Consider the following 12,843-nt stretch of genomic DNA (forward strand, 5'->3'; position numbering starts at 1 on the left):
AAGCTGTGGTACATATACACAACGGAGTATTACTCAGCCATTAAAAAAATACATTTGAATCCGTTCTAATGAGGTGGATGAAACTGGAGCCTATTATACAGAGTGAAGTAAGCCAGAGAGAAAAACACCAATACAGTATACTAACATATATATATGGAATTTAGAAAGATGGTAGCGATAACCCTGTATGTGAGACAGCAAAAGAGACACAGATGTATAGAACAATCTTTTGGACTCTGTGGGAGAGGGCGAGGGTGGGATGATTTGGGAGAATGGCATTGAAACATGTATAATATCATATAAGAAACTAATCGCCAGTCCAAATTCGATGCAGGATACAGGATGCTTGGGGCTGGTGCACTGGGACGACCCAGAGGGATGGTATGGGGAGGGAGGTGGGAGGGGGGTTCAGGATGGGGAACACGTGTACAACCGTGGTGGATTCATGTTGATGTATGGCAAAACCAATACAATATTGTAAAGTAATTATCCTCCAATTAAAATAAGTAAATTTATATTAAAAAAATAAAAAAGAAAAAATATTTTTAAGTATTTAAGACAGATGAAAAGAATATTGTTCAAGCAGTTAAAAGCCCCTGTATAAACTACTTGATCACGTGCCCTTCCCTCCCCACCAGAGGCAGCCTCAGTCTTCAACTTAGTACTGGAGGAAAAAGACTGTAAACTCAGGAGGGCAGAGGTTTAAGTCCTTGAGCAGTTGAACTGTGTGACCTTGGGCAAGGAGGTACCCTCAGTTTCCTTGCCTGTAAACTGGGATATCAGATTAGATGGTCTCTGGGCCCTTTTCGTTCCCTCACTTGTGGACCCAATCAAGGAGCCATGGCTTTGAAGTTAGAACCGCCCCCCCCAGTTTTCCTGAACTCGGGGGAGGGTGTGGGTGACCCTGTGCAGTGATACCTCTGGTCCTTGAACCTCATCTTCAGAACAGGTGGGAAGTTTCTCCTGAGGAGGTTGGCTGTGCCGGCAGGTTCTCCTGCACGCACCTGTGGCTGCAGCCAGGGTGGGCACACTGTCCGTGGTTGGCTGTGTCTGTGTAGCCACACATCTCATGTGTGTGGAGCGGGCATTTTATATTTTGAATCTATCATAGTAAGAAGGAAATGTTTGCTTAAAAAATGATTTAAGACAGTGTCAATATAGAAACTAGTTTGAAAGACTTAGGAGGGAATGGAATTTAGTAAAGAATCGCTTTGAGGAGGACAGGGGCAGGTGGGTAAGGGGGGTTACATAGGGACAGTGGTTCTCAGAGTGTGGTCCCTGGATCAGCCACATCAGCACCACCTGGGAACTTGTTGAGATGCAGATTCTCAGGCCCCATCCCAGATGGACTGAATCGGGAAGCCTCAGGGAGGGAGCAGTAGTCCATGTTTTAACTGGCCCTGTAGGTGGTCTTGATAGTGTGCATGTTTGAGGACTCCTGATGGTGGGGAGTGGTTCTCAACTTTGGTTGTACTTTAGAATCCTCCAAGAGCCTTCAAGACCCCAGTGTCCTGGACACTCCCCAAACCAATTACATCAGAACGTTGCTGTAGGAGGGGGGGCGATGAGGTGTGAGGGGAAGTCACGTGCATCAGTATGTTTGAACGCTTCTTGTTTCCAATAGACATATCCTGAATCTAAATAAAAAAGATAATTTTCTAGAAATTGCCATATATATAACATAAAATTTACCACTTAAACCATTTTAAGACGGTCAGTTTAGTGGTACAAAGTATGTTCACACTGTTATACAACCGTCATCCGTTCACGGAATATTTCTCATCTTACAAAACAGACCCTGTGCTCACTAGGTAATAACTCCCCCCACCCCCTCCTGCCCCTTATACAATTTTTTTTTTCAAAAAGACATTTTGAAAACCAGGTACAACTTACCACGTCATGGACATAGCAGATACAGGGAATAACAGCCACCAGAAATAGTTTCCCTTGTCCGAATAGATGGCCATGAGGATTCCCACCAGGGTAGCGTTGTAGCCCTGGAGTCCCGCTGTAATGGCGGACCTGTGGGCGAGAGGAACAGCTTGGACACCTCCCGGGTGGATGTTGGCTGAACATGCCCGTGAATATCACTTCTAACTTCCAGGTAATATTTACATTTGAAAAACAGATTATATTTAGGGTTTTATTGCAAAGTCTCTAGAAACCAAATGCTAATCAAAGCATGAAACAGTAAAATATACATGAATAAAATACAAATGCGCATATAGAACAACCCCCTACAGAGGCAACATGGCTAAGGGGTAGAGAAAAGGAAATCAGCAAGCCAACGTAGTCTGTTTCCTTCTAGCCTTTCCTTCCAAAATTTATTATTTCTTTTGAATCATTAGGGTCTCTGACTTGAATAGAACTTTTATTTGAAACTCTTCCCTAAGCCTGATTTCCTTGCTGAGAGGTGTAAGATTCTTGAAATGTAAATTCAGCTCCACAGTGTCTTTGATTTTATCAACACAAGTCTTCCAACTTAGAATATATTTTCATCTTCTTCCACTTTGTTGTTTCCAGATATACATTTCCAAATTATTACAAAGAAAAACAATCCCTTTTACTTGGCAAATTATTCCATTCAACTATATGCATCTTTAGCACCTAATTTTTTTCTTGGGTCCCTTTCTTCCCAGCATTTAACCTCACTTCCAAATGTTGTCCTATGGATTAAGTTTCTACTCCTGGCTAAAATGGTACCTTTTCATAACTGGGGACTAAAATTTATCTCTCTGGAAGCTGAACTAACCTTTTCACTGTCCAGGAAGAGTGAATTTGATAAACTAAGCATGGAACTAAGATATAATGGGATTAGTGGAATTATTAAGCCACTAAAACTTTTCCTGAATTCATATGCATTTTTTTGTCCAAATAAATAAAATGCTGATGATAAATAATTGATCAATCATTAAAGTAGACTCCCTTTGGACTGTAGGGTCTTATACCTTAGTTATTATTTATAAGAATTACTTATAACTTAATTCTGGTCGCATGTATTGCCAAAAGGATCTGGCTGCTTCTTCGGGTACTATGAATAAGAGGCTATAAATGATTTCCTGATTGCTGACTAAAGGCAAATATAAAGCATTCTGTGGAATAAAGGTTGATTCTCCAGGGAGGGTGGGGCTTTATCACTATTGCCCAGAGTCACTGGTTGGCTCCTGTGTTCTCAAGCAAGAAGCAGAGGCTTGGAGGGACATGCCTACCTGTCCTGGCTGAGTAACAGGGCTGTCAGGGTGGAGACCACTGTTCCCACACAGCCATTGAGCGCACACCAGGGATTCTGGACCAGGAGTCCCACCAGAATCAGGATTCCACTGATGGGGTTGCTGACAAACACAACTTGGGATATCCCCCGAAGAACCCAGTCGACGAACTGGAGAGCCTGAGGTTTGTCTGGAAGAGATGAGATGGGCAGAGCTAAGGAACTGGTGGGGCAAATGGGGCTCCTTCCCAAGTCTCCTTCCCAAGCCTACCCTGAGCAAAATCCCCTCTGAACAAGGTGAGGCTAACTTCGGATATTCCTTGAAACTTTTTCTCTGAACCCTTTCCCCTTTAGTGACCCCCAGATCCTTGGAAGCATCCAGATCTGCTTTAGTGACACCCAGATCCTCTTTCTGCTCAGTCCACAATGTCCATACTAGAACCCCAGTTCCAGAAAGCATTGAATGGACTTATTTAGTATGCTTAGAGGTTTACACCCTTAAGCCAAAGGAATGAATCACCAAGAGTAAAATTTCAGTTTTTAAGCACCAAAATTACAAGGTGGAACTAGGTGTCTTCCTCGGACATGAACAGGACCACTGTCTCCATTAAAAAGAAAAAGAATGGAAGAAGTTCTCAGGTTAGAAGGTAAAAAGTTTAAAAAAAATGGAAAGAAAAGCAATAGAAGATAGGGGAGTATAACTAAAGATTTTAGTAGAAGAACCAGCAAACCATCTCCCCCAACGCCACTTCTCCAAGGTGGCGTAGATACCTTTAAGCCAGTTGGCAAACTCTTTCATGTCACCAGTGATATAGCCAAGTGCCTTGGGGAGGCGTCTTCTGCCTCGACCTTGTGGAGCCTGATTTCCACCCTGGTCCAATTTAACTGCAGTGGGGTTTTCATCCATGGATGTCTCTTCTGGCTTCTTGAGGAAAGAACAGAGCTCATGAACAATCTTAATGTAGAACCCTTTGGACTGGCCAGTGTGGGGTCTGACCACAGTAGCCACACGGGATGAGTTTGAAGGCACTTCATCTGGACCGTGACAATCCCACGGAACTAAGAAAGCACCATTTTCCTCTTGAAATATTGTCAGGAAGATTATTATCAAAACCCAAGCCCCAGACTACTTTTGTCATCACTGTTTTTAATGTCACCATGAGAAGGTTCTGGTCTTTAATTTCATAAGGTTCAGTTTCTAGCTCAATGAATATTTATTGAGCACCTATATCCTACACTCAAAGAGCTCAGTCTAGTGGGAAAAAAATTAAAAATAGTTAATTTCAACATAATGAGTCAGAAAATGATACAGAAATAGCTACAATCAAGTACTTAACCTTTTTGCTCCAATGAAAGGAGCCAGATGTCAGGTTACAAAATGATGCTCGCTAATGCAGACCAACCAGCTGCTTTCTAAGACAAGCAGCCATTTTAGATTCAATTTTTATTTTACAAAAACAGGCTTTGTTTTAAAAGTTTGAAAGAGAAGAAATGTTTACAAGACAGTTTGTGTGTGTTGACATAGCCTAAGAACTGCGCCCTGCCCCGCCACAGAAATATTCACTCTCCAAATCAGAGAGTACATCCTGACTACGTCCTCACATCAGGTAGCTGCTTCATATATTCTTTATTTTTGAAATTGTTATGTAAGTGTTTAAATAACACTTAAGTGTTTATTTAAGTGTTTAAATGAGCAAAATCATTAAATAAATGAAATGTGCAAATCGACATAAATTTGGGACTATACATTTATATACATAGTATATACATTATATATTTAGTATGTTCACTAAAATATTGAGAATTTGGGCTATATCATTTAAAAATATAATTTACTAAATCTAAACTAGAAAAAAAAAAGACTGGCAAAATAATCTTCCACAAAGATATAGAAAATGGAAAAAGTGGAAGTGGGCTAGCTGTTGAAAACCAAAGAATTACAGCTTAAGAGCTGTACACTGTAAGAGTGTACAGGGCATACTTATAGTAAGCATGCCTCAGGGGAATACTAACAGTATGACCATAGCTTGTGCTCACTACAAGACTCTTCACTCCTCATGTTGAGTGTGCAATAACAAAGCATCAGCATCATCAGAATATTGTACCCTGTAGACAAAAGTGAAGGTTTCATGGTGCTGATTGTAGATATAAAAGAGTACCAATGATGTCATCCCAGAGGTAGGCAAAGGGAGAAAGACCATGGCAAAACCACTTTGAGTTTGCAAGAAAAGCAAAGAGCACAGCCAGGCCAGTGTGCAGTAGGGGAACACCAAAACCATCAGACCCCAGGAGGCACAAGTGTGGAATGCTGAAGCCACAGGCACATAAGACGTGACCAAGGAAATACCCAAAACCCATGCGGTTAAACCAACTCGTCTTCTCCCTGCAACCAGGCTGTGAATAAGGGTTTCTTATGCCTATTTTTGGCCTCACTGTTCTTCCATTTACCATATCCAACAAAAAGCTATTAAAGCCCAATTAACAGGTAATAAAAGTTATGACTTTTAAAGTTTTTATTTTTTGCAATTCTGATTTCAGTTTTGGTTTCTATTAATCCCAGTACAAAAATCCGTGTAACTCATTTTTTATTGAGTCAAGATGGTACTTCAGTTGTATTAATTCACTGCCAAATAACCATTCTGCTTTTAAATGATGGCCAGCAATTCCACAAAGTAGAGGCTGTTTATGCAATGCATTCTAGACCAAGGTCATTTTGGTTTGGCAAAATTGTGATAGAAACCAGCATTTGTGAGACTTTCAATGAAGCTTTGCATTAAGAGATTCTTAAACTAAAAACTGCTGGAGGACAGGAACCAAATCTAAATCTATGTGGAGCTCAGCTGGCCCGAAGTTAAACAATGAAAACCTTTTGAATTATTAAGAAATTATGAAAAATTTGGGTTTTATTTCATAATCTAACTGATAGCTATCATTTATTTTCATTTATCTCTCTTTAAATATCGTAACTGAAGATATTGCTTGGTAAGCCCTTTCCTTAGCTATTATGACCCCGTTCTCAAAGTCACACATCCTAGGAGAGGCATCAGGCTCCAGTCCAGACATTGACAAGAAACTGCCTTGAGTTTCTGCAACTGGGTAGATAGATCCAGCTTTACAGAGGCAGCACTGAATGAAAAGATTAAAGTGGGCGTTTTCCATTAAGTACAGAAGCAACCAGGTACAGGGGTTATCCCAGGGTGGACAAATTCGTGTTCTCAAAATTCCCAGCATTTATTTATTTATTTTAGAGGGTTTTCAATACATCATCACCTCAGAGATTTTGGAGATACAGATATGAAACCTGATATTCTAACTGGCCAGACATGATTGAAAACATGACAGGCCAGAGTTCCCTGCCCAGCCACCCAAAGTTGGATAAAGATTGAACCATTGATCTGAATCTTCAGCCCAGCATACAGAAGACTTGCTATGCTTTGTCTTTCTAGTATCCATATATGGGGGTGGGTGGTAGGGCTACCGTGTAATAGAGGGATAGATCTTCTCATGAGTTGATTCCCCCAGGGAATCATTTATTCTGAACTGAACACTATAGAGCTCTGGGAACCCTGATTACTCGTTCCAGAACGCAGGCATGAGAACTGGTCGTGAGAAACCAGTAACTTAACAGTTGTGGTTCACCCGAGGTTTTAATCATGCTACACTCTTTGTATTTCTTTAGGGAACTTTAAAAGTCTACATATCCTAATTGGGTAGGCAATACAAGGTGATGAAGCAGGAACTAAGTTCAAACTTCTCAAATCTAAGTAGGTCATTAAATTTCACCTGAAAAGACAGCACAAGAAAATATAAGGAATGAACTCTATAAAATAGAAGCAAGATAAATAAAAATCCCCAGAATGCTTTTTTCCTAGCTTTTCCATGGTTGTCAAAACTCTGCAGCACAAAGGTCCAACATCTAAACCAAGACGAGTGTCGTGTGAGTTTCTGGACCAAGACCCCTGTGCATCAGGCTCAGCCCAAGCTGCACCGCTCAGCAGAGCATGAGGACCCCACTTCCCAGGCTCGGTTCAGAAAAGACACAGCAGAGTCACAGAGACAGAAGCTGTACAAAGGTAGCATACCTGTTCTTCTGGCCCCTGGACCAGGGCCAAGTTTATCCAGGGGAAGACTCTGTGCGCTGCCTCACCAGATTTTTTTCCAAAAGGGCCCCTCCAAAGAGGACCAGGATAGGCGTCACCAGCAGCGCCAATCAAAGACCGTCCACTCATCCTTCCTTTCTTTCCATACACAACAAAGGGCAAAAATACGTGAATCAGCAGAAATCGTGCCCTGCCTGTGATGTGAAATGCAGGGTAGAGCTCTCCTAGGGGGTTCCTGGGGAGAGGAGACCTCAACAAAGAAGGCAGACTTCTTCATCAGCTAGAGCTCCATCAGCAGAGATGATGAGCTGACTGCAGACACCAAATGTTCATTTTACTTCGCTTAAAACAGAAGAAAAAACTGGCAAGCCATCCTGCACAGCGACCCACGTACGGATCTTGTGCTCCTGTGTTTCTCCACTGGCAGGAAGCTGACAGGTCTGAAGCCTGTTCCAGAGGGAGTGGTGGGCTTTGGGCTCTGAAACACTTCAGGTGAACTCTTAGGGCTCCATCTCGGGGATGGAGCCACAATTTCCTTCAGCCTTGATCTTTACAAACGTGAGAAGAAGCCCTGGTATGGGTTCTATTTTCTGTAATAAGATGCTAGCTAGCCACACTTGCACAGCAAAAGCCCAGTCTAAGAGACTGCTAAATGGCATTATTTTCCTTCTATCTGAATAAGAATTGGTAAAAATCGGACATCACCTTTTAATAATAAACAATTCATAGTTATATTCAACAGGTGTGGCAACTTTTTGTTTCCCTTAAAAAAAAATAGAAAAAAAACTTCCATTATATCCAAGGATAGCATTCTTCCTTTAGAAGTTCCAGAAAAGTCGTATGTTTGGTATTTATTTTTTTCTTCCTCTTTAATTACTTTCTTCCACTGGCTTGGTTTGAAATCTGAAAACTTAACACTCTGCTAGAGTGTTTCAGAAAAATCCATAATTGTGGAAAACTTTACTGACAGGTCTGCGGAAAAAGTTGTGTATGTGTGTATGTACATTTATCCATGGTTAAACGATCTGGCTAACACCAAACAGGTGGCTTGCATTATGCATATTTTTGTTTGACAAAGAGCAACGTTAAGAAACCCAATAATAGGGCTCTCATATTTAGTTTAAAAAACAAAAAGAAAGAAAGAAGGAAAGAAAAAGAAAAGAGACAGGCAGGACTGTCACATTCCCCTGTCATGTTTCCCCACCACCAAAATCACTCATGTCTGGGAAAATGACATCCTTGAGCTCAACATCAATATTTTCTAAGAGCCAAGAGACAGAAGAAGTTGGGAGAGCATATAGTTCAAGCCTTCATTTTATAGAGGAAAAAACTGGACTCCAAAATTTGGACCATCCATGTTCACTCAGCAGAACAGCCTTACGGAACAGGTAAGCCCTGGTGGCTCTTTGTCTTCCAGGCTGGAACCATACACACTGATGTCCCCAAGGGGGTGTTAGGGCTCAGTAACATAGTGGACACAGTCTGTCTTCATGGCCTCCCTGACGTAACCCTGGGGAGGGGGGTGTTGAACAACAGCAAAGGTTGTTTCACCCCATGTCCTTGCCAGAAGCAGTGACTCTTCTGACAAACAAACATCTCACCATGCCCCCAAGTAAGTCTCACTCCCTTGTATCACAGACGTATCCACAACAAGGCCTGTGTGTGTTGAGGTTAATATTCCGAGAATATTCTAGAAGCTACACCCAGTGAGCTTACAATAGAAGTCAGAAAGCACTTTTGATAGCCCAGATCACTTAGCACCACAAAGCAGGACTCATCATTCTGAAATATCAAGATTTCAGTTTAACAACACTTCTTATAGGAAATACAACTCATTCTATTGTCAGCATATATTAGAAATATGTATAATTAGAGAGCTCGGAAAGTCTTTAACTTCTATGCCTCAAGTATCAGTTTTAAAAATAATGCAAAGTTTTGGACATAGATATGGAAGAAAGCATATAAACATTCATGCTCTATCATAATTAGGAGACTTCAGCATTGACATTTATGTGATACTTACAGAACTCGTTATGTTAGGCAGTTTTTGAATCTAAGCTGTGGGAAGTGCTCAGCCTTCTCTAGACCTGTGATGAGAAACAGAAAATGCTGTCAGGTATCCTGTCTCCTGCTTAAAACACTCTCTCCTTGGAACACACTCCCTTTGAAGCCTTGAGGTCTGAATTCCACAACAGAAAGTGTAGTTGAAAAGAAATTGCCAAATTTGTGCTTGCAGTGGGACTCGTTCTCCCAAAGCGTGTTCCAGTGTCCTCCCTCCAGCATGATGGTACATGCAGGGTGATCTGGAAAACTGTACTTGGAAAGGGCCATTCCCAATACCCACTTTTTTTTTTTTTTCAGTTGTATTGATAGATCTCCAATTTTACTTATTTCAAGAACACAGCCTCAAACTCCTATGCAGCGTCGGTGAGCTCAGAGTCCTTTGGCACCTCAAGTGGACTCCTCGCTGAAACCCTCTTGCACGCGGAGCTCTGGTGCTGATCCACCCTGCTGTAGAAACTATGAACCAAGACAGCTGTTTCAAGCATCCAGGAAGAAGCCTGTGATTTGGGTAAATGGTTTGCTAGTCTACCAGAATTCTAATTTTGTGCTTTTACTCAGTTCCAATCATCTGAAACATATATCTCCATTAAAAAGAGAAAAATTAGAGAGGTCTAAGGAGACAGCCCTCCCACTATGAACAGTTGAAAATGAACAGACACAGGGGTACTCACACAGCAGCTGGCTTCCGGGGCAGAAGGCACTGGCTGATAAAGCCCTGCTGGGCTCTATTAAAAGGGAGGTGCTTAGGAGGAGGGTGCTGGGGGAGGGACCCAGAGCTTTTATACTCAGGACCCACTCTGCATATCTGTGCATCTGGCTGTCTCCTCCCACTCCAGGCACAGGGCCAAAGCACTGCCGAGGAGCGGGCCCCCTGTCCTGTACCTTCTGTCTGTCTGTCTCTGTTCTTGACTTGGTGCCAGCAACTTTGCCATCGTTTCTGGGGCTTCCCAGGTCTTTGTCCAGCAGCAGTCCTGCTTGAGCTCATGGTTATCTTCCCCTTGCAGTTTCCTCTGGAGCCTACCCTCACCCTGGGTTGTTCTGGGGAAGACGTGTAACTGAAAAGGATCAATAGAGTGTCACTTCAACTGAAAACATAGAGACAGGTTGCTGTGCTGCAGACTTTGGAGTTTAAGTGGTAGCTCCCAGGTGGAAAGTTCTCTTAGACTTGACGTGGTTTCTGCTCAGGTGTAGGAATCCAGGAAAGTTCCTTGGGGTGTGGGGTGAGTGTGGGGAGAACCTGGGTCCACAAAGTGTTTTCTGGAAACCAACCTGCCCTTTTCCCCAGTGAGGAGGGAAACAAAAATATAAATGTTGGCCTGGAATGCCCCTCTTTCCAGGTGAGAATCCCAGGACAAACTCTGCTGCCTTTAAAAGTCAGGAGGCAAATATTCTATAGCAGATATATCTAAAATTCAAGCGAAAAATCCCTTTCTTCTTCATTTTTTCCCTTAAATTTCAATTTTGTGGCCTGTTTTGAGATCACGAACAGAAGTGAGGTGAACTGTAGAATGCTTCTGCTGCTGCTGCTAAGTCGCTTCAATCGTGTCTGACTCTGTGTGACCCCATAGATGGAAGCCCACCAGGCTCCCCCGTCCCTGGGATTCTCCAGGCAAGAACACTGGAGTGGGTTGCCATTTCCTTCTCCAGTGCATGAAAGTGAAAAGAGAAAGTGAAGTCGCTCAGTCATGCACACAATTTTGAAAAATGAAAACCCCACAGAAAGCTGTGCAGGTGTCCGTGGGGCCTCCTGCCTGCCTGGACGAGCTGATAGCCCTTGTCAGGGAGGCCGCCAGTAACTCTCTGGCTCCACCCGCTGGACACCAGCCAAACCACAGCGCTCCTTGCTTTCCCGGGGATTCCCTCCCTCCCAGTGTCCCCGGAGGCTCAATGTATGTATCTGGGGCCTGGGAGAAAAACTACAAACCCAAGTTCATGGCCAGAATTTTGAGGTTCAGGCAAATCTCCTGCCAACATTTTCTTCCTGGTAAAGATTCCTCGGGTTACGCTGAAGGGGAAAAATGAATCATAAGAGGACAGACTGAGAGCCTGGCAGAGGAGCGAAAGGAATCACACTAGTGTATCTGTGAGCTCTTTATGCAAATGGACTACCATCCCTGACGGTGATAATAACAGTAAGAGTGATAGTTACAATACGTATTGGAATTGGACAAATGGCTGGGCATTCACTCTGTGTGCTGGGCACTGCGCTGAGCACTGGATCCGCGTTAGTCATTTAACCATCACAAAAGTCCTATGAGGTTAATGCCATTATTCCCAGTTTGCAGAGGAGCAAACAGAATCTGCCTGCAATGCAAGAGACCTGGGTTCCAACCCTGGGCTGGGAAGGTCCCCTGGAGAAGGGAATGGCTTACCCACTCCAGTATTCTTGCCTGGAGAATTCCACGGACAGAGGAGCCTGGTGGGCCACAGTCTGTGGCATCACAAAGGGTCGGACGTGACTGAATAGCTAACACAAACAGGCTCACAGAATTTAAATCACTTGTCCGGTTTAACATCAAGGTTCGTGCTTTGAACCCTAGCATCATCCAGTATTTCCAGCTTCTGCCCATTAGTTGCTTTTCTTCAATTCACTAATTACCTTAATGAACTCAAGCATCAACATGTATCTCTAGACCTCAGCCTGAAGCCAGCTCCATTTGGCACCTAGGCCGCCTGCTGCCTCAGTGGCCTGAGTGGGCTGGTCAGGGGTGGAGGGTGTTCACTGAGTCTGAAGTCTTCTTGTGGAACCAACTCCTCCCCACCTTTCCTCCCTGCCCTCTCCCCTGGTCCTTGCAAAGGCACACCTTAAATGCTGGTTACAAAACACAGCCGTGTTGTATGGTCTGACTAGGTAGAACAAAGCACATGGGATTCCCAGTCAGGCAGACCTGAGTTTGAATCCTGGCTTTGTCCCCGTGTGCCCTGAGGTACGTCACCATCTCTGGCCGTCAGATTTCTCACTGTAAAATTGAATAAGTTGACTCCTTTGTGACATTGTGATGAAGTTTTGCAACAGCATTTGTAAATCTCTGTACCTGACGCATGGAAGTGGCACCATTCCAATATCTGCCCTTCTCAGTCTGGGTTGGTTTATCCTTGAGGATTCCTGAAAGGGTCCCTGATCCCAGCCTGAACCAGGAGAAAAGGCTTCTTGGCTCTGACATCCGAAGTGGTGTAGTTATGAGCGCGGAGACAACTGTTCAGCAAGAACCATGAGGTGGGCAGGCGGCAGCCACATTCTCTCACTGCAAGACCCCCAAGATGCCAGGGTCTTGCCGGGTGGCTGTGGCTTTGGAGAGAATCCTGCACTGGATGTTAGAAGGATAACCGGGCGCCCAATAACAAGTGCATACAGAGGTTCCTCGGTGCTTCTGCACGTGCGCTCAGTTGCTCAGTCCTGTCTGACTCCTTATGACCCCATGGACTGTTGCCTATCAGGCTCCTTTGTCCATGGAATTTTCTAGACAATAC

General features: G+C 43.4%; 1 protein-coding gene across 8 annotated transcripts in view; it reads right to left on the reverse strand.

The window, feature by feature from the left end:
- The window catches only part of SLC14A1 (solute carrier family 14 member 1 (Kidd blood group)), a 56,871-nt gene that overhangs the window by 14,620 nt on the left and 29,408 nt on the right, over nucleotides 1-12,843 (reverse strand). For 2 of the 8 annotated variants that reach the window (XM_044934550.2, XM_006075293.4), the window contains exons 2-5: nucleotides 9,332-9,395; nucleotides 3,980-4,130; nucleotides 3,210-3,399; nucleotides 1,894-2,022 (exon numbers count right to left, since the gene is read on the reverse strand). In XM_044934550.2, coding sequence (XP_044790485.2) covers nucleotides 1,894-2,022; nucleotides 3,210-3,399; nucleotides 3,980-4,115 — 455 coding nt within the window. In that variant the 5' untranslated portion in view covers nucleotides 4,116-4,130; nucleotides 9,332-9,395. Of the gene's footprint in view, nucleotides 1-1,893; nucleotides 2,023-3,209; nucleotides 3,400-3,979; nucleotides 4,134-7,290; nucleotides 7,468-9,331; nucleotides 9,396-10,043; nucleotides 10,066-12,843 lie in introns of those variants that run through there. The other 6 variants (XM_006075291.4, XM_006075290.4, XM_006075289.4 and 3 more) reach the window with 5 other exon arrangements.

The sequence above is a fragment of the Bubalus bubalis genome, chromosome 22 (assembly GCF_019923935.1).
Source record: "Bubalus bubalis isolate 160015118507 breed Murrah chromosome 22, NDDB_SH_1, whole genome shotgun sequence".
Lineage (NCBI taxonomy): Eukaryota > Metazoa > Chordata > Mammalia > Artiodactyla > Bovidae > Bubalus > Bubalus bubalis.